The sequence below is a fragment of the Spodoptera frugiperda genome, chromosome 21, assembly GCF_023101765.2.
Source record: "Spodoptera frugiperda isolate SF20-4 chromosome 21, AGI-APGP_CSIRO_Sfru_2.0, whole genome shotgun sequence".
NCBI classification, from domain to species: Eukaryota; Metazoa; Arthropoda; class Insecta; order Lepidoptera; family Noctuidae; genus Spodoptera; species Spodoptera frugiperda.
The window spans coordinates 1,791,592-1,817,150 of record NC_064232.1 but is presented as its reverse complement, the minus strand read 5'-3'; the positions used below and the strand labels follow the sequence as shown (position 1 = coordinate 1,817,150).

At 40.1% G+C, this 25,559-nt stretch overlaps 1 protein-coding gene and 1 long non-coding RNA gene across 6 annotated transcripts in view; one reads left to right on the top strand and one right to left on the bottom strand.

Moving 5' to 3' along the window:
* The window catches only part of LOC118280212 (P protein), a 65,611-nt gene that overhangs the window by 8,350 nt on the left and 31,702 nt on the right, over positions 1-25,559 (bottom strand). For 2 of the 5 annotated variants that reach the window (XM_035600099.2, XM_050702108.1), the window contains exons 2-8: positions 18,447-18,704; positions 7,053-7,224; positions 6,597-6,633; positions 5,892-6,027; positions 4,554-4,726; positions 3,395-3,646; positions 2,688-2,891 (exon numbers count right to left, since the gene is read on the bottom strand). In XM_035600099.2, the coding sequence (XP_035455992.2) occupies positions 2,688-2,891; positions 3,395-3,646; positions 4,554-4,726; positions 5,892-6,027; positions 6,597-6,633; positions 7,053-7,224; positions 18,447-18,639 (1,167 nt within the window). In that variant the 5' untranslated portion in view covers positions 18,640-18,704. Of the gene's footprint in view, positions 1-2,687; positions 2,892-3,394; positions 3,647-4,553; positions 4,727-5,891; positions 6,028-6,596; positions 6,634-7,052; positions 7,225-18,446; positions 18,775-25,559 lie in introns of all 5 variants that reach the window. The other 3 variants (XM_050702106.1, XM_050702107.1, XM_035600100.2) reach the window with 2 other exon arrangements.
* The window catches only part of LOC126912053 (uncharacterized), a 192,262-nt gene continuing 186,454 nt past the window's right edge, over positions 19,752-25,559 (top strand). The window contains exon 1 of the long non-coding RNA XR_007706671.1: positions 19,752-19,776. This is a non-coding gene — a long non-coding RNA (uncharacterized LOC126912053). The remainder of the gene's footprint in view (positions 19,777-25,559) is intronic.

The window sequence follows — 25,559 nt, the reverse complement described above, 5'->3', positions numbered from 1 at the left end:
GTGCAAACTATTTGCTTTCCACCACAATAGCTGATGAGTTGGCTTTACGTAGGTCTTGTAATAACATCACAATAAACATCACGTCTTTTAAACCATTAAGATATCAAGTAAAGACACACAATTGAACATTTTTAACGCTACCTATGTGTGCTTTTCCGCCAGAGATGTGCTATGTAGCTATGCAACGAAGATGTAATAGCTAAGCTGAGAAACTATCAAAGTCAAAGTCAAAGCATTTATTTCAATTAATCCTAAATTAGGCCCTTTTGAGACGTCAAATTGAATTGTCCGTCAGTCTGTCCGTAAGTGAAGCTAGGCCCTCGTTCCAAAGTGTTGCTCCGAATGGAGAAGAACGAGCAAAAAACTCCATATATGTAACCGTTTCCACTGATACTAAGCTATGTAGCTGTGCGAGGAAGACGCGCAGTAATATACACCCACTTTCAACCATTCGCGTTATAAGTCCCATGTAATAGGGGGTGAGCCTATTGCCATATACTGGGCACTATTCCATACTCTGTGCTACTACTGAGATATTTTTGAAATACCGAATAAAGCCTTGTAGTAATTTGCCGGACCCGAGACCTCTTGTCGCACTAAAATTACTGCCTCGACTGTTTGAGCCAGTCAGTTTACTATACCTAAATAAATAAATACATATTATGACGCTTACTAATGAACTAATGGAAAACAGAATGACGTTTTGTCACACGTGATTGCACTCGACTGCAGATAAAGCCAACATTCATTGAAGACTGATTGCTTGCTTATCTGCACACAATGCAACATATGTGCACTTATTATGTTTATAGCTCAACACGTAGCATAAAGGAATTAATTGAAAAGTGGGTGTAATACTCAATGTATGCATTGTTGTACGCATTGGAGAATCAAAGGCATATTTTATATTATGACTAAGGATTAGTATTATGGTAAATTTTTCATGTTAATGTGTGACCTTTTGACTGGCAATAGAGAACACATTGTCAGTTTCTTTTTCCTCGATGATTTTTTTAATGGTATAAGCCGGTAAACGAGCAGACGGATCACCGGATGGTAAGCAATCGCTACCACCCATGGACACGCGAAACACCAGAGGCGTTACAAGTGCGTTGCAGCCTTATTAGTTTTGCGAGGGAGCGAACCTCCGCACGCCCCATCCATCCATAGAGAGACACACAGCACTGCGGGCATCAGGGATCGCGCGACGATATCCAGCCTCCTTAAGTGCGGAACTGCGGACGGCGAGCAAGGGTAGCTCGCCGCCCGACCAGATCCAGACCCATGTGTGGGACGCGTCGCGTTCCGCGCGCTTCAAAGAGCCATCATACCACCACAAATGGGGCCCAGTACGGCTGCGGCTCCGGCTTAACGAGCAAGAGTATCAACGGCCACCCCGTTTTCAGTCAGTAAGAGTCCAAATTTATCCGGAGCTGCGGACTACCTAGCGGGTTTACCGGAGCTCCAGGTCGAAAAGCAGGAGAAGGAACGAGGTGATTTTTAGTCAGTAGAGTCCGACACTCCCTCTCGCCTTGCCCAGGGCGGGAGAAGTCATTGGATGATTTTCCCCCTCAAAAAAAAAAGAGTCCAAATTTCGAGGAATGGAATCCTCCTCCTTTGGAGCTCTCCATTATAAATGAAAGATGATAGAAAGCCTGTCGAACCGCTCGAAGAAAATGCGGTAAAACTAACCAGTCGCTACTATTTGCAAAGATAACTTCAAGATATCTTTGTATGTTGTGATAACGGCTCCCCGTCTTATCTCAGTGCCGCTAGAGATAGTTGGAGATAACTGTGAAGATCAGGGCAATCTATGCACTATCTTTATTCTTCGTTTGTTTAGAAAATCGTTACAGCTGAGAGGTAGGTTTTAGTGTATGTTTCTCATTCTGTGATTGAGATTTTTCAGCTTATAATGTACCACTGCTGAAAAATCGTCATTTCTAACATGAAGCGTTTGTGACGATACTTTCTTGATACTTATACTTTGTAAATATCTTGATGTTTCAAATATTTTACTTATTTTTTTTGCAACGTCACACCTTATCTTATTCCATAAGCGGTAGGCAGAGGTGCACATTAGCATATACAATGTACACTGTACAACCACTTTCCTACCTGTTGTGAACCTATTGTCATATACATACTGGCCACAATTCCAGACTCGGACATCGAACCCAAGACCCCTTGCCCGGCAGTCATACTTGCGACCACTAGACCAACGAGGCGTTTAACTTCATTATTTATTAAGAAAACCGATTGTAATGATTTGATGCGAGTTCACGCCCATAGGTAAAATACATGAAAAAGGCCAAATGCAGAGTACTCTTAACCTGCACCGTGGAATACTTCTATGAGCTGACGCTTAAAGATAATGAAAACTAAAATAAAACAAATAAGCAGTGGGACGATCATGGCTGAAATCTAAATCTAATCTAAATCTATACTAATCTATACTAATATTATAAAGCTGAAGAGTTTGTTTGTTTGATTGTTTGTTTGAACGCGCTAATCTCCTGAACTACTGGTCCGATTTAAATAATTCTTTTTGTGTTGGATAGTGTATTTATCGAGGAAGGCTATAGGCTATAAAACCTTACGCTATGACCAATAGGAGCCGAGTAGAGCGGGTGAAACCGCGCGGAAGTAGCTAGTCTAAAATAAAACAAAACCTTTACCCAACATACCTCAAAAGTAAAAACAGCTAGAAAGTCAAACAGTCCAGTTTCTGCCATGATGGCGACCAACAGCATCATACTGAAGAGTAGGAGCAGAGTCTCCACATCCAGCCAGGAGATCAGCTCGGGTAGCGTCGGTCTTTCACCAGCTATGGATAAAGCTGCTAATGATGTAGTGGAGATCAGAACTGCTGCCATCGTCCTGTTTATAACCTGGAAGATTGAAGATATGGTTTTAATTAGGCCATACTATTACACTCACGTTCAACAATCATTATTGAACGTTCTTTGTTAAATTTGTAATACACATTTTATATTCAGTATTGGTTCCAATTGATAAATCTTTTTGTCAAGGATAGACAATTTTTCAAGAAAGCTTATAAGTGTGGGAGATCCATGCTTCGGCACAAATGGGCGTGCTCGACCGGAGTGATACCATGGCTTCACAGAAAGCTAACGTGAAACACCGCTTGCACGCTCAACAAGTGAGGTTACCGGAGGCCCAAATACTCTCCTTCCCAATCTTCCCCAACAACTCTTAAATTCCGAACTCCCAATCGGCCGGCAACGCCTCTGGTGTTTCGGTTGTCCGAAGGCGGCAGCGATTACTTAACATCAGGTGGTCCGTCTGCTCATTTACCAAAAAACCCATAGTCTTATTTAAATGACCTTGGCATTAACAAAACAAAAACGAAATATCAGCAAAACAGTCTCACCTCAAAAATAATCAGCACATAGAGGGCCCCCAAAAGCACACAGGCATAGATGACCCCAGTAGAGATATCCAGGGGGTCCATCGTATAACTCAACGCGAATGGGGTCGTTGTGTTCACATTGGTCTTCATCTTTAAGAAGTAACTAGCATTAGGTCCTGGATTCGCGTCCATTTTGAGGACGGTGGTCCGAGTCTCACCCTCCGTGAAATCTATCTCATCTTCGGGATCCAACATGATTGTCCAGTGAGGGGACTGTGGACAAAATTAATCTTGTTATCACAACATAGTATAAAACAAAGTCACTTTTTCTGTCCCTATGTCCCTTTGTATACTTAAATCTTTAAAACTTCGCAACGGATTTTGATGCGGTTTTTATAATAGATAGAGTGATTTAAGAGGAAGGTTTATATGTATAATACATGCATGATATATCACCATTGCACCCATGCGAAGCTGGGGCAGGTCGCTAGTTAATATTATAAATGCAAAAGTTTGTGTGTATGTTTGTTACTCAATCACGGCAGAATGGCTGAGGGATTGGGATGAAATTCAAAACGAGTATTATGGTCTGGAATAACACATAGGCAAGGGCGCTGGGGACATAATAAGTAAAATATTATGTTTTTTGTCTTAGTCAGGTAATTGTTTGACGAGGAACTCGACTAGTTTCAAGCCATGCTAGAGGCTCATATTCATGAGCAGTATTCCGCGCAGCATTGTCGCGCTGCTACTATGTAGTCGAGTTCCCCGTCAAATAATTACGTGAGTAAGCCGAAAAACATAATAATTAACTTAGTATTTGTTATGATTATATCCTCCTGTCGTGTCTTCTCGCTGTATTAGTCGCATGACGACAGCTTTTTTTCTTCAGGGGGAAAATCAACCAATGACTTCTCTCGCCAGGGCAAGGCGAGAGGGAGTGTCACACTCTTACTGACTAAAAACCACCCCATTCCTACTCCTGCTTGTCGAGCCGGAGCCCCGGTAAGCCCGCTAGGTAGTCCGCAGCTCCGGATGAGACTACATTCTGTCACCATCTCTAATCTTTCCGTGGGTATCAAGAGTCGATTAAGCGGCAACCCGTGTGACCCCAAGAATGACATTACAATAAAAATCAGTCATCCACCCTATTACAGATTACAGGGGATCTCTGACTTACCCTATTAACTTCATTCTTGAGAGCAGTTGCGACCCCCTCCACCCATACGTCCATTTTCCCCATGTTCATCATTTGACTGGCATTCAATTTCTTCTCACTTTGTTCTGATAAAAATGGTCCGGTGAGCTTTAGGGATATTGATAGGAGATCCTGAGCCGTGTGTAGAGGATAACCTGGGGAACAGAAGAATATAGAAATTAGAAGTTTGTAATAAAACCAGAGAGCTCATTGCTGTGTGGAACTATGGGTCTCCTTGTTTTATGTAGATAGTAAGGTTTACTTGCTATAATTTTTACGACGTTGAAAAGGTTTAGGTTAATAATAGGTGTGATAATAAGCAATGTATCGATAGTAGGGAAGCCATCCATAGCACGCATCTTTCCATTTAAACCATAGCTTAGCTGACTCCGTTTCCACCAGTGCTAAGCTAAGTGTAGCAATGAATATGATTGGCGGAAGCCAAACGCGTGCACAGCACATAGCATAGCACATCTCTGGTGGAGCAGCAGACTTCTCTCGTTTTTAGCGAGGCGAGAGGGTATCAGATTCTTACTGACTAAAAACCACCCCGTTCCTACTCCTGCTTTTCGAGCCGGAGCCCCGGTAAACCCGGTAAAACCGTTGCTCCAGAGGAAAAGCACGCTAAGGGTAGTATTAATATTCTTCCTTACAGTATTAAGCAGGAGGTAAGAAACAATTCAGATATAAATGGTGTTAAGTACACAACTGAATCACCATACAAGATAATCTACACCAACATTATTACGTTAGGAAGTTAGTTGTGTGTCCGCGCTAATCTCGCAAACGAGGGCAAACCGGTTACGTATTTAAATTTGCAAGCCTAATCGTATAACACACTAAACACACATGTTTAACCAAGAGTGACGATGGAAGTTTTTACATGGGTTTTTCGTAAAACCAAAATAACAAAACAGTATCATTTTTTTAGGGGTAAAAATCATCCAAATGGCTTCTTCCGCCTTGGGCGAGGCGAGAGGGAGTTTTAGACCCTTACTGACTAAAAACCACCTCGTTCCTTCTCCTGTTTTAAACCGGATTGAAACAACACTTGCGTTGTGTTTCATTGTGTGAATGAGGTTACCAGAGGCCTAGTTACTCTCTTTCCCAATCTTCCAAATCCTGGATTCTCCAACAACCCTTAAATTCCCCTACCCCTAACTTCAATAGGCCGGCAACACACTTGTAACGCCTCTGTTGTAAGGGCGGCGGTGATTGCTTACCATCAGGTGATCCGTCTGCTTGTTTACTGGTTTATACAAAAGAAAAAAACCACCATGTGATCCGTCTGCTCGTTTGCCATTCTATAAAAATACCTACTCTTAATTTCTCCAGGCGCGACAGAAGAATGCCTGGTGACTTCCTCCTTCTCATTGTACAGCAGAAACACGATGGTAAAGAACATCCAGCAAGCCACCAGCATCGTCATCTTCACCAAGTGTCCGGCTCGAGCGGTCTGGTGACAAAATACCAATATTAGAAGAAGAAAGAAGAAAAAGAAAGAACCAATATTATCATCACCATCAGCCGGAACACGTTGCCGTTTCACATCACATCACATCAACAGCCTATAAGTGGCCACTGCTGACCAAATGCCTCTTATCGCACGGAGAATGTATGAGCATTAATTATCACGCTTGCTCAATGCGGGTTGGTGTTCGTTTCAAACTTATAATAAAAAATTATAAGCCCAGGGTTTCTTACGATGTCTTCCTTCACAGTTAGTCAGTGGGTGAGGTGAAAGAGTGTCAGACTTCTACCGACTAAAAACCATCCCATTCCTACTAGTGCTTTTTGAGCCAGAGCCCCAGAAACCCGCTAGTCAGTAGGCAGGTCCGGTTCGGCATCAGCCCTACTGGGCCCTATCTGTGGTGGTCTGATGGCTCTTTGAAGCGCACGAGGAACACGACGCACCATACGCACGAATCTGTACCATTGCTTGTTGTCGGCAGACCCACACTTACGGTGATCGCAGATCCTCTTGTGATTTCCATAAAAAAGAAAGGAAAGAAGAGTTTTGCTTACCTTTGTAGGCTTTTTTGGTTCGGGAACTTCTTCAAGTCTGAGAACAAAATAACAAGGAATTAATATTCATCATCATAATCATCAAGCCTGTCGAGGGTAGAGATTGACACTATTATCACACCTATCGTAGGGTTGGAGATACCGGTTCAGATGATTTATATCATCAGAAAGCACTGCAAGCTGGACTCGACCGGAGTGATACCACGGTCTCACAGAAAACCGACGTGAAACAACGCTTGCGTTGTGTTTCTTTGTGTAAGTGAAGTTATCGGAGGTTCAATGACCCTTCCATCTATCCATCTTTGCAATCCCCGATTCCCCAACATCCCTTAAATTCCTAACGCCTCTGGTGTTCCGGGTGTCCTTGGGCGGCGGCTGATTGCTTACCATCCGATAATACGTAAGATCGTTTACCACCCTAACTCATAAAAAACGTTATTACAAGGTTATACTCACATCTTTTCCTTCTTCTCATCAATAGAAGGGCACTTAGAGGTGGTGTTGAGGAACACGACCTCGTCTCTTGGAAGCTGCAGGTTGTTGTTGAGGTGCGGTGCGGAGTTGACCAGGGGTAGTCGCTTCGTGGAGCCATTCTTGGACTTACGAGGTACCCCATTGCCATTGCCTCCTGGGAGAAGAGAATATTATGGTTATTTTTATCATTGACACATTAAACGCCATGGGTGGCAAAAGTGACCGGTGCTAGCGGAGGATTTGCCTTCTTAATTTAAGTCTTAATCTACGATCTACCTAACATTCACGTTTACCAGATAGCAGGTTTATGTTTATCAGAGAGCACTTCCATTGTATGCCATAAGGCTACTGCCAGTACAATGGAAGAAGTTTTCTTTTTTAAGGGAGGGAAATCATCCAAAGACTTTTCCCGCCTTGGACGAGGCAAGAGGGAGTATCTTACTCACTAAAAACCACCACTCTTGCTCTTCGAGCTTGAGCCCCGATAAACCCGCTACGTAGACCGCAGCTCCGGATGATTGTAGGCAGAAGTAGGAGTTGTATTTAATTTTATTCAATTACAAAAGACATCAAATCTCACGAAAATACGTCCATCCGTTTTCGAGTTGTAAACATACAAACACGAGTTTGTTTTGTATATAAGAGATTACATAAACAAACAAGCCCAAGGTCCTTGACCCCGAGGTCAACGACCTCTCTAAGCATGCAGTTCATCACGGCACATAAATTACGGCATAATTATGTATACAACTTGTTTATGGGAAAATGTGTTCTATTTTAAGTAGGTTAAAGATTAAAATTGTATGGCAGTGAGTAATGTTTTCTATGGTTTTTCCCAAGATGTTTGAAAATTGATGTTAATCTGAAATTTTATTATACAGGGTGACCCTGAAGTCGACGTCCAAATGGCACTAGGTGATTGGCAAAGTTCCAATTGTTATCAGAAAAATATATAGTAGTTGTATGTAGAAAAGTAATAGTATGTAGGGAAACTATCCATAGCACACATCGTTAGCACGCATCTTTCCATATAAAAAAACATAGCTGAGGTTAGTCCGTTTTCCGGAGCTGTGGACAACTGAACAGTTCACTGGGACTTCGGCTCAAAGCAGGAGAAGGAAGGGGGTGGTTTTTGAGTCTGACACTCTCTCTCACCATACCCAAGGCGCGAAGACATTGGATGATTTTCCACCTCAAAAAAAGCTTATTCCGTTTCCAATGAATATGATTGGCATCCACATCAACGTAGCATAGCACATCTCTGGAAAAGCACCCTTTGTCTAACAAAGGCCTGTTAAATACATACCTATATTATACTTAAATAAACTAAAACTACAAAAAATTGGTCAATTTTGTAAACAACACTAGATAAGTATTTCAAAATGACAAAATAATTTCCTTTTCCGACTACAATTTATGTAAATGGCTATCATTATGTAATAAGTGAAAACTGGCCTTATACCTACTGGTCGCCTACCTACATAGGTATATAAGGTTCTGTATATAACAATAACAAATTGTGTAAAGTACATACATACATAGTCAAAGTCAAAGTCAAAGTCAAAATTATTTATTTCAAATAGACCGGGAAGGCATTTTTGAACGTCAAAGCAAATATTACAATGTGAAAAAAAAACTGTCGGTCGGTCAGTCCTCTAGTGAAGCTATTTGCTCGTTCCAAAGTGTAGATTTCTATAGAGAAGAACAAGCAAGAAACTAACATAACCTCCTCTCTCTCATGGGGGTAGGCAAAGACAATGGAACGCCAATCGCTACAAATCTTACATACTTCTTTCGCTTCATCAACAGTCATCAGTCTTTTCATGCATGCTCGTCGGTTAAGGGTACTTTTAATTTGGCCGTTTTTTAATATATCGCCAATCTGGTAGCTATACTCGTATTCCCGTCTAACTCTAACGTCTAAAAGTGTCATTAGTAACGCCTTTGGTGTTTCGGGTGTCCATGGGCGGCGATGATTGCTTACCATCTAGCTATCCGTCCCGCCCGTTTACCGGCTAGTCGTTTTGAGGATCAAAGCTAGGTCATGGAAACTGTTGAGGATACTGCTACCCATTTCTTGGTAGCTGGACTAATGAAACTACCTTTCAACATAGGCATTGCTTGGATAGATAAATCTACCAATGGTTCCTCCCGCCTTGGTTCAACATAGGCTTTTTTAAGGGAGGAAATCCATCCAATGTCTTCTCACCTTGGGCGAGGCAAGAGGGACTATCAGACCCTTACTGACTAAAAGCCACCCCACTTCCTACTCTTGCTTGGTTCAACATAGGCTGTAGAGCCAAAAATATACAGAACTCCAATTATGTAATGATGTAAGATTTTGTAAGGTTAATGATTGCAGATCATTTGACTATCATTATCAATAATGATGATTATAACAATATAATTTGTTTCCGTATCATTATGGAGCAAATATTATAAATGCAAGTTTTTTGTATAAGCCGGTAAACGAGCAGACGGATTTACCTGATGGTAAGCAATCGCCGCTGCCGCCCATGTACATCCGAAACACCAGAGGCGTTATAAGTGCGTTGCCGGCCTTTTGGGGGTTAGGAATATAAGCGTTGTTGCGGAATCGGGCTTTGGGAAAATTGGGGAAGGGATAATTAAGCCTCCGGTAACCTCACATAATGAAACACAATGCAAGCGTTGTTTCACGACGGTTTTCTGTGAGGCCGTGGTATCAGTCCGGTCGAGCCGGCCCATTAGTGCCGAAGCATGGCTCTCCCACACTTAAATTTTTTGTATGTTTGTTAATCTTTCACGCCAAAACGGCTGAAGGGATCGGAATTAAATTCGAAAAACGAATAGATTATGGTTTAAAAAATACACAGGCCACTTTTATCCTAAGAGAACGCGGGCAAAACCACTGGCAGAGACTAGTGATAATAATAAATTTCCCAAAAATACGGTTTACTCACATACATTAAGGACATGCTTGCATGCATGATAGAGTCTCTTTTTGACTCGAAACTATTAGAACTTTTCTCCATTAATGTACGTGAGTAAACCGTGATTTTTAGTTAACTTAGTATGTCACACGATAGTTATTTACAAGAATAATAAATTGTATAAAAGCCAGATAATTATCGAATCCGATTAAGATTCACACAGAGATCGGATGACTATCATCGGATGGTTTTGCAATTAAGATTTCTGCGAAATTTTAGCTATGGCTATTTAACGGTGTTTGCCTAGATTTGGTCGAATGCTCAAAGGCACGACTTGTTTTTGACTATTTTTGAATTTTTCAACTTTCAAATTCAATATTTAATTTAACATTTGGAATTTTGATTCGTGGTTGCGTAAAAACATGTCTTTTTGATAACATGAGGATGTTTTGAGTAAAACTGGCTTTACCCCACAAATGTGCTATGTAGCTATGCTACGAAGATGTAATAGCTAAGCTGTGAAACTATGTGACCGTTTCCACTGATACTAAGCTATGTAGCTGTGCGAGTAAGATGTGCTATGAAGATGCGCCGCCAAAAAGTAGCTGTGCGAGGAAGATGCGCAGCTGGAGTATGCGATGTATCGATAGTAGGAAAGCCATCCATAGCACACATCTTTCCATATAAAAAACATATTTTAGCTGAGTCCGTTTCCCCCAGTACTAAGCTATGTGTACCAATGAATATGTTTTGTGGAAGTTAAACGCAACCACCGCAACGTAGCATAGAACATCTCTGGTGGAAAAGTACTGTAAGACCGAAGATGTTGATGGTGACTATTTTACGAGTATATAGACTCCTTAACATAACTAACTCTTATCAATCCTTTTAGAGGAAAAGTGTAATATTATCTGTTCAGTCTAACATCAACCTTAAAGTACTCAACATTAGAATTTAAATTCAAGTAAACGCATCTAAAGGTAGGCCAAGAGACCACATCAAAGTACTTATGACATTTCACAAACCAGTTCGAACTGACTCGCACCGGTTGAAACCAGTTTCCATGTTAGGTCAAGTGAGTAAAAGTGAGTGTAGCGAATCGCAAATACAAAATATGCACATTGTAATACGTGATAAAGTAAATAATAAAACATCAAGTTATTTTAATGTGGGAGAGCCATGCTTCAGCACGAATGGGCTGGCTAGACCGAAGTGATGCCACGGCCTCACAGAAAAGCGACGTGAAACAACGCTTGCGTTGTGTTTTGCCACGACTCCCTGATTTCGAATGCCTGTTTTTTTTTTGAGGGTGGAATATCATCCAATGTCTTCTCCCGTCTTGAGCGAGGCGGGAGGGAGTGACAGACTCTTACTGACTAAAATCCGTTCCTTCTCCTGCTTTGAGCCGTAGCCCCGGTAACCTTTTACGTTTTCCGCAGCTCCGGACGATTCCCAATCCCTATATGCAAAATCCCTAAGGGTGATTACAGAAAATCCTAGCCTTAACTGAGGGCCTTCAGAGGAACCGAATCTATCTGACTTTTGAGAGGACATCACAAGAAAATAAGTACATCAAAATTGGTACTCCTTTAAAAACAACTAACATCTTTAATTGATTTTGTCTGGACTTTAAAAGAGACTATGACCTCTGAGTTTGTTTCGGCATTTCTTCTCAGAGTAGTCGAATAGGAAATGCCGGCCTCATCTAGTTATTTAAGAGATTGACGTGTAAAAGAGTTACATTGTAAACTATTTGCAAAAATAGTTCGATTATCATTTATCAATTTTACTAGACATCGACTCTGATACTCAATGTTCCATAGTTGCCTTTACGACAATAATGAACTAAAGAGACATACTAACTTTAGCAATAAAACTATTAAATCATGCATATATATGCCATACGCATCGTGCATTCACACGCAAGCAAGGTTGGAAAACAATGTATAGTTAGATAACCAGTTAACACTGGTTCAAACCGGTTATACAATTTAGATTTTAAGCTCTATCTCGACGGGATAAGGTTTGTTATTCCGTGTGTTGGGTATAGAGGTAAATTTTGCAGTTTTTGTTGCATTGGTTAAAGAGATGCAGGTTTGAATATGTGGGTTGTGTGCAGCCTTGTAAATGTAACATCACGCCTTATATAGCATTGGGGGATAAGCAGAGGTCAATGCGTAATATCTTTATCACTTATGTTATTAGACCCTTTATAATAGGCCAAAATACTAAAATTTTGGAAATTGATCATCTCTCATCCAATGACTTCTTCCACCTTGGGCGAGGCGAGTATATATAGGAGTATCAGACTCTTACTGATTAAAAACCACCCCGTTCCTTCTCCTGCTTTTCGAGCCGGAGCCCCGGTAAACCCGCTAGGTAGTCCGCAGCTATTTTCCTTAACTTAAGTTCGGAATCGAAGCCACAATGTTAAGGATGACTTGTTTTACTTGGCACCACTTATTCAATGTCAACCTATTGCCATTTCAAAACGAAATTGTACACCATTTTTTTTTTAATTTTGCAACATTTTTATACTTTGTTTTTACTTTGAATCAAAGTTCCACTCATATAGTCGCTAACTATTGCGAAAAATCTTTCAAAACTTCTAGATTTTGAAAAGTACTAAACAGTGCATTCACCTTCGTATTAGCAGCGTGCGCGCCGGTGCAATCTGGTTCATACCGGTTAAATATAGCTTAGACAATCCATGTATGAATCTAGCTGAATATTTTAGCTGTATAGTTATGGTAGTATATAATTAGCGTATTCCTTTTTAAAAGGCCAGCAACGTATCTGTGGCTCCTCTGGTGTTGCGGGTGTCTATTGGCGGCGTTGATTGCTTACCATCAGGTGAACCAACACAGGGAGGTGTTAAATGTGGGAGAGCCATGTTTCGGCTCGAATGGCTCCACCGGAGTGATACCACGGCCTCACCGAAAACCGACGTGAAACAACGCTTGCGTTGTGTTTCGTTGTGTGAGTGAGGTTACCAGAGGCCCAATTCCCCCCTACCCAATCTTCCCAATCCCCGTTTCCCTAACAACCCTTAAATTCCCAACCCCCAAAAGGCTAGCAAGGCACTTGTAACGCCTCTGGTGTTGCAAGTGTTTACGGACGACAGCGATTGCCTACCATCAGGTGATACGTCTACTCGATTACCGGCAAAAAAAAACTCAAAATTTTCCACAAAACGGACGAAAAACAAGTTATTTTTAAAGCAATTTTTACTGCGAATCTCATTCCGTTCTCAAGCGAAATAATGATCTAATTGTTTAACATTTGTTTTTTTTTATTGTGTCTGCGTACCAAGGCCGCATTATCGGGCAATCAGTACTAACAATACTACACCTTAAAAGTAATGAACGAACCGGCGCGAACCGCTTCAAACCAGTTTACATACAGTGTGTTTGTTTTGGCATTATATTGTTAAGCTTTTTGTTTACACACGTTATCTTTGAAACTAGTGGTTGGATTTAAAAAAATCTTTTTGCTAGTCATTGTCCTATATTTAAGGTACATTTTAGGCTATTTAACATCACGCTATCACACTTGGAGCCTGCGGAAATGACGTTTGAAAAACACAAAAAAAAATCTACAAAATTTATTTACTTTTAAACTTAACTTGTCGCAGTAAAAACAACTACTTGTAACAAGAACACACCTACTATACAAAATTAATTTTGTTCACATAAAGCGTAAAATCGCGTGCGAAACGGTTGTACATTCGCAGACAGAGTGAGATAGCAATACCTAGTACTTAGACACCGGTGCGAACTGGATCGAACTGGTTTAAATATAGCTTAGCTCGCTTGGAAAGCTGACAAAAGTGCGTTTAGAAAGAGATTTAATACTTTATTGGTTATTGCATCGCCTTTTATACTATTTAAGGGTAGGCAGAAGCACATAGGTGTTAATAATAAAATTGCAACGCCTTTTATCCCCGAAGGGGTAGGCAGAGGAGCACATTACGGCACGTAATGCCGCTATACAATGTACACCCACTTTTCACCATTTGTGTTATAAGTCCCATGTAATAGGAGGTAAGCCTATTGCCATATACTGGGCACAATTTCAATAAAACAGATTTTTCGTAATTAATGGTCTAAGTCCCATGTATGTAATAGAGGGTGAGCCTATTGCCTTATACTTTTAGAAAGAAACTAGCTACTTAGTTTCACCCGCTCTGCTCGCCTCCTGTTAGTCAAAGCGTGACGTTTTATAGCCTATATATAACCTTCCTCAACAAATAACCTTAACCTACCTCAACTAACAAAAAAATACTTATTCAAATCGGACCAGTAGTTCCGTTTATTAGCGCCTTCAAATAAACAAACAAACTCTTCAACTTTATATATTAGTAAGTATAGATTTAGACTAGTAATTGGGTGTGTTTTATACACTTATTGGTGGTATTTTCGAACCGATATGACCTTCAGACCTTCAAGAAAAGAGCGTATATCTTTTTAAAAGGCCGGCAACGCACCTGTGGTTCCTCTGGTGTTGCTGGTATCCAGTGGTGACCCATATCTGTGTAGCTACGCAACGTCACGTCTGTTATCCTTGAAGGGGTAGGCAGAGGCGCACATTAAGGCACTTATTGCCGCTGTACAATGTACACCCACATTTGTGTTATAAGTCCCATGTAATAGGGGTTAACCTATTGCCATATACTGGGCACAATTCCAGACTGCGAAAAAAGCCCAGTAACACTTTGCCCGCACCAGGAATCGAACCCAAAACCCCTTGTTCGGCAGCCACACTTGCGATAGCTCAACCAACGAGGCAGTCTCACCCGTGTAGCTTATAAGAATAATTATTTTGTTCCGGGATTTGATACCGAGGCTTTGTGCTCGACAGTGATACTAGACGTCCGCTCGACTACCGAGGTTATAGTTTTTGCTAATTCAATGCTGTTATGGTCCAGTTGATAACAATTACGACTGAGACCGATTGTTCTAGATTCCATTCTCAGATATGGTAATTGTATTATTTAATTAGAATTGAAAAATAAGAAACAATATATTGTTTGGTCTGCTTCTACGCTATATTATGCCTATTTTATGGTATAAGCCGGTAAACGAGCAGACGGATCACCTGATGGTAAGCAATGGCCGCCGCCCTTGGATACTCGAAATACCAGAGGCGTTACAAGTGCGTTGCCGGCCTTTTGGGGGTTAGGAATTTAAGGGTTGTTATTGGGATTGGGAAGAGGGGATAATTGGGCCTCCCGTAATCTCACTCACATAACGAAACTCAACGCAAGCGTTGTTTAAAACTAGAATAAATACACGACATTCAAGTGTGGGTGAACCATGTTTCGGCACGAATTGGCCGGCTCGACCGGAGTGATACCACGGCCTCATAGAAAACCGACGTGAAACAACGCTTGCGTTGTGTTTCTTTGTGTGAGTGAGGTTACCGGAGGCCCAATTAACCCTTTTCAATCTTTACAACATCCGATTCCCCAACAACAACCCTTAAATTCCTAACCCCCAAAAAGCCGGCAACGCACTAGTAACACCACTGATGTTTCAAGTGTCCATGGGCGGCGGCGATTGCTTACGATCAGAAGATCCTGCTCGTTTACCGGCTTATACCAGAAAAAATTATAACATACCTCAGCCTACCCTAAAAGGGAAAAGCGTGACGATATCACAAAGGTGATTTCACAACAACATAGTATTGATGTTAGCCATAAAAAAACTTATTTATGTTAATTATTAGTGATTGCCATATTTGTAATAAGGCATACATATTATACGATTTGTCAGACAAACACTAAAATAGCATCCTTGACTTTACCATATACAAGTAAAGTACTTAGTTTGAACTTTATATTTTGCTAATTGAAAACTTAAACTTGTTTATTAACCGACTTCAAAAAAGGAGGTTCTCAAATTGACTTGTATGTTTGTATGTTTGTGCGCGATTATCTCGCGTTTGGCTATACCGATTTTCATGGGGTTATCAGCATAGTATTTTTTGGTCTGTTTTTGAGTGGGGATAGTAATCCAATGACTTCTCCCGATTTGGGCGAGGCGAGAGGGAGTTTCAGACTCTTACTGACTAAAAACCGCCCCGTTCCTACTCCTGTTTTTCAAGCTGGAGAAGGTTTTGAAAAAGAAAAAAAAATGGAGGCGGTAAAGAAAATTGAACGCAGTTACGTTTTTTTCCACTTTTATTTTGGATACAACATTAACAGTCTTAATAGCTGGTTCGCTGTTTTTCGAAAAGCAGGAGTAGGAACGGGGTGGTTTTTTTTTCAGTAAGAGTCTGACATTCCCTCTCGCCTCGCCAAAGACGGGAGATGTCATTGGATTTTTTAGTTTTAGCTTTGTGGCATTGTGGAAAAATACTGATCAAAACATTGACCAACGATTAGAATTCGTGGGACCAAATGACCTGCTCACGAGGTCACTCTTTATGTTCAAAATCTACCTGTACCACATATGTTTTGGTAATATTTATCCTTATTTCTTGTTGGTTGTAATTGGCGTTTAGTTTTTTTTTTTTCTGTTTTTTATTGTGTAAGCCGGTAAACGAGCAGACGGATCATCTGATGGTACGCAATCGCCGCCGCCTATGGATATTTGAAACACCAGAGGCGTTACAAGTGCGTTGCCGGCCTTTTGGGGGTTAGGAATTTAAGGGTTGTTGGGGAATCGGGCATCAGGTGATAAGGTTCGCTCTCTATCCAATAAATCACAGTAATAGTATAAATGTGCAAGTTTGTTTGATTGAATGTTTTTTGTCCGTCAATCACGATGAAACTACTGAACGGATTTTGATGTAGTTTGATATACAAACAGAGTATGAACTGACTTAAGTAATAGGATTTTTATCCCAAGATAACGCGGGTGAAGCCGCTGGCAGAATCTAGTCGATTATAAACCCAAACTAAAATCGGGACTTTAAAATCGAGTGGCTTGTCAAGAGTACAGCCGGTAGACTAAGGAAGAAATGGCATTCAAATATAGACAACTAGTTTATTACGTCCAAACTACATATGTGCGAAATTGCGCAGCTGTTTGCACTAAAAATATTATACATATTGGATCAGTGACAAAAGCTATCAGAGATTTCTTTCATACTTATCGGGATTTTATTGTCTAGTCTATTGTACCTTAGTATAAATTTGTTTTTCGTTTAAAGTAATTGAAACGAGGGCGCGTTCGCTCTGATTGGCCGGCTCGAATAAACTAACCAATCAGAGCGCCATACACCTCAGGATCATCTGATGGTAAGCAAGCAGATGCAGGTAGAGACCTATTCGTTTGTCACCGTTGAATAATCTATAATATAAAAATAAGTCGGGTTTTCCTTCCTAATGCTATAAGTCCAGAACGCACGAACGAACCGACTTCCACGGTTTTGCATTCGTTGGAAAGGTCTCGGGCTCCGTGAGGTTTGTAGCAAAAATTTAGGAAAAATTCAAGAGAAAAGCAGGAAAACAGGGAAAATCATTGGTGGCGAAACGGACGGCTTCGCTGGGTTTGCTAGTGCATACATATAAATATTTTAATAATAATCTATAAATAATCCATAAATAATAGAAGGGAAATAAGCCCCACAGTTTTATACTGTAGAGATTATTTATTTCAGCAGAGATGTGCTATGTAGATATGCTACGAAGATGTAATAGCTAAGCTGTGAAACTATGTGACCGTTTCCACTGATACTAAGCTATGTAGCTGTGCGAGGAAGATGCGTAGCTCGAGTATGCAATATATCGATAGTAGGGAAGCCATCCATACACGTATATTTCCATATAAAAAACACAGCTTAACTGAGTCCGTTTCTACCAGTACTAAGCTATATTTACCAATGAATATGATCGGTGGAAGCCAAACGCATCCACAGCAATGTTGCATAGCACATCTCTGGTGGAAAAGCACTTTAAGGGTCAATTTATACTAACGCAGAGTCGAAGCCCATCGAAGCGCCAAATTCTTTACAACCAAAGCGAATTCCAGCGAATTTTGTTCGCGCGCAGACGCGCGAATACCGACGAATGCGCGCGCCTTTTTAAAATCTCAGAAGTTATGTGCGTTACGCTGTGGAGTTAAGGTTGAATTTCTTATGTTCAGTTTTGAAAAGACGCTTCAATGCGCTTCGACTCTGCACTAGTATAAATCGACCCTAATACGATAGATGATGCTTAATACTATAATACGATAGATGCTTAACACTAAAAAGCTAATTATTATGTTAGTCGGCTTACTCACGTAACGGTTTGACGAGGAACTCGACTAGTTTCAGCTGTTACTGTAGCAGCGCGACAATCGCCGCGCCGTGTGTCGCGGAATGCTGCTCATGAATATGAGCCTCTAGCATGGCTTGAAACTAGTCGAGTTCCTCGTCAAACCGTTACTTGAGTAAGCCGATAACATAATAATGAATTTAGTATGTCTCACGAAAGTTATAATAAAATTACACTAAAAAGCTATTAAAATCAACTTACCATGTTCCTTTTCATAATGTTGCCTGAACTGCTCTAGGGCTGGATCATACTTCACTTCATCAGGCAGCCCCAACCACAATTGAACAGCTCCATCAGTAAGATCGGTGGACACCAAGGAGTACTGACTCCTCGACAACTCCTCAGCAGGCCTGGGATGACGCCAGGATTTAACACTCTTAACAATTTTGTCCATTGCGGTAAATTATTTTGACATTTCTCTTTGAAAAACAGTATTTTATACTTTATTCTACACGATCACTATAAGATTTTTAGGTTATGTTTTGTTATGTCCAAATTGTTGTGTTTTGTTGACAGTTTTGTTTTTTTTCTGGTGTTACAGGCAAAGGGGAGTTTGTTTACAGCTTAGTTTGATTGAAAAGTTTTGTACACTTAGTATGAGTTTGTTTTACGTTGAATGAAAACGAAATGTTCTCTCGTTTAACTTAAAACTAACTCATACTAAGGGCACTATAGCTTGAGTATAAACTATTTTTGAATTTAGTCAAAGTTAATTAATTATTATGTTATACTGTTTACTCAAGTAACTGTCCGACGAGGAACCTTGACTAGTTTCAAGCTACGTCGGGGCCCATAGTTTGATGATTATCGCGGCAAGTGACGTAGTTAAGCCATACAATGAAAAAAATGATTTTAAAAAACTTATTTCTGAATTAACTTGTTGATCTAGTGGTTACAAGTATAACTGCCGAGTACGAGGTCTCGAGATTTGAATAAAACTACTAATAATTAGTTTTTAGTATCCCCGAAAGGGTAGGCAGTGGTGCACATTACGGCACGTAATGCCACTCTACATTGTACACCCACATTTCACCATTTGTGTTATAAGTCCCATGTAATAGAGAGTGAGCCTATTGCCATAATTATGTCGGACACAATTCCAGACTCCGTGCGAATTCCATGAGAAATTTTCGAAAAACAGTTAAAAGTACTTTACCTGGCCCGGGAATCGACCACGATTCCTTATTCGGCAGACAATTTAGGACCAAATTGAATAAAATACTCAGTTTTTATTGAATTTCAATATCAAACGATACAACATTTTACCTAATCCGGAGATTGAACTATGTATTAGCTTGTAATTTATTTAAATAAAAGAAAAAACTTACTCAGTAATGGTACTAATTGCGTCGTAGTCCATCAGTTCAAACATTGCATTTGACTTTTTTTCCAAGTCGGTAATAATTTGTGTTACATTTGTTATTTTAATGTAGATCTTATGTGGCAATATTACCTAACTTTTTACATGATGTTGTTTAGATGGGGCCTAAAAGGGCTGATGCCTAATCCGGAGCTGCGGACTACCTAGCGGGTTTACCGGGGCTCCGGCTCGAAAAGCAGGAGAAGGAACGGGGTGGTTTTTAGTCAGTAAGAGTCTGACACTCCCTCTCGCCTCGCCCAAGGCGAGAAAAGTAATTGAATGATTTTCCCCCCTCAAAAAAAAAAGGTGTTAAAGTACTTGAACATCGTGCGTACAGCCCCGACCTAGCGCCCTGTGACTTTGCTCTTTTTCCTATCATCAAGGATCTGTTGAAAGGAAGACGATTTCCTACAGATATTAAGCTTTTGGCTGCTTGGGACCAAGCATGTTAAAAACTCCCGCGAGAAAAATGGAAAAACATTTTTGATGATTGGTTTTTACGTATGACTAAGTGTATAAACTGTGATGGAAATTATTTTGAAAGGCTGTGAAAATAAACGTTGTTTTGCAAAACTTATCTAGTGACCTTTGTATAGATCGCAAATAAAATATTTTTAAAACTGAATGTAAAACAGCATTAACATTGAAGCAATGTTTGTCAATAAATCCGAAGATGCGCGAGCGATGGGAAATACCCGTGTGCAGATTGTTAGAAGGAAACAAATACTTTTTCTTTTTTGTCAAAAGGATTTTGAATTTAACACGAATCACCTTGGATTTAAATTAGTTTTATTTCTTCATGATGAAAGTGGGTGTCTACCTCTACGGCATAGAGGTAACATTGTCAGTTTAAGATGAACCAAATACTCTGAATAAAATTTTGACCTTACTTTAAGTGACTGTACTGAATAAATTATGTATGGCACTAGTAGTGGCAAATTTCACCAAAGTTGGCGCATTTGTTGTTCCAACAAAGATATAGGTCCTACAGTATATATATCTTGGTTGCATATATATGAAAAATAAGCGAAATAGTCCCAGTAGTTAAACCAAAAGTGTAATTTTCTCTTTGAGATAATTTGAACACTTTTTAAAAATACGGCATTACAACAGCCGCGTCACATGTCCGTAACATTCCTAGACAAACTACAACATTACAGCTCTTCTGTAGTTAAGATAAATGGAGCTGTTTGAGTTTTGTTGCTACTAGTATACTCTATATTTTTTATGCACAGGATCACGTGATGGTAAGCGATCAACGCCACCCAACGACACCCACATCACCAGAGAATTCACAAGTGCGTTGCCGGCCTATTAACACATTGTCAAAAGTTGTGAGATCCATGTAATACCAAGTCGGTTAATCTATTTAGTGTCTTAAGGACCTTCTGTCTTAAGTTATTACATAAACTGTTGAGGATACTGCTACCCATTTCTTGGTAGCTGGACTAATGAAACTACCTTTCAACATAGGCATTGCTTGGATAGATAAATCTACCAATGGTTCCTCCCGCCTTGGTTCAACATAGGCTTTTTTAAGGGAGGAAATCCATCCAATGTCTTCTCACCTTGGGCGAGGAAAGAGGGAGCATCAGACCCTTACTGACTAAAAGCCACCCCACTTCCTACTCTTGCTTGGTTCAACATAGGCTGTAGAGCCAAAAATATACAGAACTCCAATTATGTAATGATGTAAGATTTTGTAAGGTTAATGATTGCAGATCATTTGACAGTCATTATCAATAATGATTTTAACAATATAATTTGTTTCCGTATCATTATGGAGCAAATATTATAAATGCAAAAGTTTTTTTATGTCATAAGCCGGTAAACGAGCAGACGGATCACCTGATGGTAAGCAATCGCCGCTGCCGCCCATGTACATCCGAAACACCAGAGGCGTTATAAGTGCGTTGCCGGCCTTTTGGGGGTTAGGAATATAAGCGTTGTTGCGGAATCGGGCTTTGGGAAAATTGGGGAAGGGATAATTAAGCCTCCGGTAACCTCACATAATGAAACACAATGCAAGCGTTGTTTCACGACGGTTTTCTGTGAGGCCGTGGTATCAGTCCGGTCGAGCCGGCCCATTAGTGCCGAAGCATGGCTCTCCCACACTTAAATTTTTTGTATGTTTGTTAATCTTTCACGCCAAAACGGCTGAAGGGATCGGAATTAAATTCGAAAAACGAATAGATTATGGTTTAAAAAATACACAGGCCACTTTTATCCTAAGAGAACGCGGGCAAAACCACTGGCAGAGACTAGTGATAATAATAAATTTCCCAAAAATACGGTTTACTCACATACATTAAGGACATGCTTGCATGCATGATAGAGTCTCTTTTTGACTCGAAACTATTAGAACTTTTCTCCATTAATGTACGTGAGTAAACCGTGATTTTTAGTTAACTTAGTATGTCACACGATAGTTATTTACAAGAATAATAAATTGTATAAAAGCCAGATAATTATCGAATCCGATTAAGATTCACACAGAGATCGGATGACTATCATCGGATGGTTTTGCAATTAAGATTTCTGCGAAATTTTAGCTATGGCTATTTAACGGTGTTTGCCTAGATTTGGTCGAATGCTCAAAGGCACGACTTGTTTTTGACTATTTTTGAATTTTTCAACTTTCAAATTCAATATTTAATTTAACATTTGGAATTTTGATTCGTGGTTGCGTAAAAACATGTCTTTTTGATAACATGAGGATGTTTTGAGTAAAACTGGCTTTACCCCACAAATGTGCTATGTAGCTATGCTACGAAGATGTAATAGCTAAGCTGTGAAACTATGTGACCGTTTCCACTGATACTAAGCTATGTAGGTGTACGAGTAAGCTGTGCTATGAAGATGCGCCGCCAAAAAGTAGCTGTGCGAGGAAGATGTGCAGCTGGAGTATGCGATGTATCGATAGTAGGAAAGCCATCCATAGCACACATCTTTCCATATAAAAAACATATTTTAAGCTAAGTCCGTTTCCCCCAGTACTAAGCTATGTGTACCAATGAATATGTTTTGTGGAAGTTAAACGCAACCACCGCAACGTAGCATAGAACATCTCTGGTGGAAAAGTACTGTAAGACCGAAGATGTTGATGGTGACTATTTTACGAGTATATAGACTCCTTAACATAACTAACTCTTATCAATCCTTTTAGAGGAAAAGTGTAATATTATCTGTTCAGTCTAACATCAACCTTAAAGTACTCAACATTAGAATTTAAATTCAAGTAAACGCATCTAAAGGTAGGCCAAGAGACCACATCAAAGTACTTATGACATTTCACAAACCAGTTCGAACTGACTCGCACCGGTTGAAACCAGTTTCCATGTTAGGTCAAGTGAGTAAAAGTGAGTGTAGCGAATCGCAAATACAAAATATGCACATTGTAATACGTGATAAAGTAAATAATAAAACATCAAGTTATTTTAATGTGGGAGAGCCATGCTTCAGCACGAATGGGCTGGCTAGACCGAAGTGATGCCACGGCCTCACAGAAAAGCGACGTGAAACAACGCTTGCGTTGTGTTTTGCCACGACTCCCTGATTTCGAATGCCTGTTTTTTTTTTGAGGGTGGAATATCATCCAATGTCTTCTCCCGTCTTGAGCGAGGCGGGAGGGAGTGACAGACTCTTACTGACTAAAATCCGTTCCTTCTCCTGCTTTGAGCCGTAGCCCCGGTAACCTTTTACGTTTTCCGCAGCTCCGGACGATTCCCAATCCCTATATGCAAAATCCCTAAGGGTGATTACAGAAAATCCTAGCCTTAACTGAGGGCCTTCAGAGGAACCGAATCTATCTGACTTTTGAGAGGACATCACAAGAAAATAAGTACATCAAAATTGGTACTCCTTTAAAAACAACTAACATCTTTAATTGATTTTGTCTGGACTTTAAAAGAGACTATGACCTCTGAGTTTGTTTCGGCATTTCTTCTCAGAGTAGTCGAATAGGAAATGCCGGCCTCATCTAGTTATTTAAGAGATTGACGTGTAAAAGAGTTACATTGTAAACTATTTGCAAAAATAGTTCGATTATCATTTATCAATTTTACTAGACATCGACTCTGATACTCAATGTTCCATAGTTGCCTTTACGACAATAATGAACTAAAGAGACATACTAACTTTAGCAATAAAACTATTAAATCATGCATATATATGCCATACGCATCGTGCATTCACACGCAAGCAAGGTTGGAAAACAATGTATAGTTAGATAACCAGTTAACACTGGTTCAAACCGGTTATACAATTTAGATTTTAAGCTCTATCTCGACGGGATAAGGTTTGTTATTCCGTGTGTTGGGTATAGAGGTAAATTTTGCAGTTTTTGTTGCATTGGTTAAAGAGATGCAGGTTTGAATATGTGGGTTGTGTGCAGCCTTGTAAATGTAACATCACGCCTTATATAGCATTGGGGGATAAGCAGAGGTCAATGCGTAATATCTTTATCACTTATGTTATTAGACCCTTTATAATAGGCCAAAATACTAAAATTTTGGAAATTGATCATCTCTCATCCAATGACTTCTTCCACCTTGGGCGAGGCGAGTATATATAGGAGTATCAGACTCTTACTGATTAAAAACCACCCCGTTCCTTCTCCTGCTTTTCGAGCCGGAGCCCCGGTAAACCCGCTAGGTAGTCCGCAGCTATTTTCCTTAACTTAAGTTCGGAATCGAAGCCACAATGTTAAGGATGACTTGTTTTACTTGGCACCACTTATTCAATGTCAACCTATTGCCATTTCAAAACGAAATTGTACACCATTTTTTTTTTAATTTTGCAACATTTTTATACTTTGTTTTTACTTTGAATCAAAGTTCCACTCATATAGTCGCTAACTATTGCGAAAAATCTTTCAAAACTTCTAGATTTTGAAAAGTACTAAACAGTGCATTCACCTTCGTATTAGCAGCGTGCGCGCCGGTGCAATCTGGTTCATACCGGTTAAATATAGCTTAGACAATCCATGTATGAATCTAGCTGAATATTTTAGCTGTATAGTTATGGTAGTATATAATTAGCGTATTCCTTTTTAAAAGGCCAGCAACGTATCTGTGGCTCCTCTGGTGTTGCGGGTGTCTATTGGCGGCGTTGATTGCTTACCATCAGGTGAACCAACACAGGGAGGTGTTAAATGTGGGAGAGCCATGTTTCGGCTCGAATGGCTCCACCGGAGTGATACCACGGCCTCACCGAAAACCGACGTGAAACAACGCTTGCGTTGTGTTTCGTTGTGTGAGTGAGGTTACCAGAGGCCCAATTCCCCCCTACCCAATCTTCCCAATCCCCGTTTCCCTAACAACCCTTAAATTCCCAACCCCCAAAAGGCTAGCAAGGCACTTGTAACGCCTCTGGTGTTGCAAGTGTTTAAGGACGACGGCGATTGCTTACCATCAGGTGATACGTCTGCTCGTTTACCGGCAAAAAAAAAAACTCAAAATTTTCCACAAAACGGACGAAAAACAAGTTATTTTTAAAGCGATTTTTACTGCGAATCTCATTCCGTTCTCAAGCGAAATAATGATCTAATTGTTTAACATTTGTTTTTTTTTATTGTGTCTGCGTACCAAGGCCGCATTATCGGGCAATCAGTACTAACAATACTACACCTTAAAAGTAATGAACGAACCGGCGCGAACCGCTTCAAACCAGTTTACACACAGAGTGTTTGTTTTGGCATTATATTGTTAAGCTTTTTGTTTACACACGTTATCTTTGAAACTAGTGGTTGGATTTAAAAAATTGTTTTTGCTTGTCATTGTCCTATATTTAAGGGAGATTTTAGGCTATTTAACATCACGTTATCATTATTAGAAGCTGCACAAATTGAGTATAAAAACACAAAAAAATCTACAAAATTAATCTATTTACTTTTAAACTTAACTTGTCGCAGTAAAAACCAACTACTTGTTACAAGAACACACCTACTATACAAA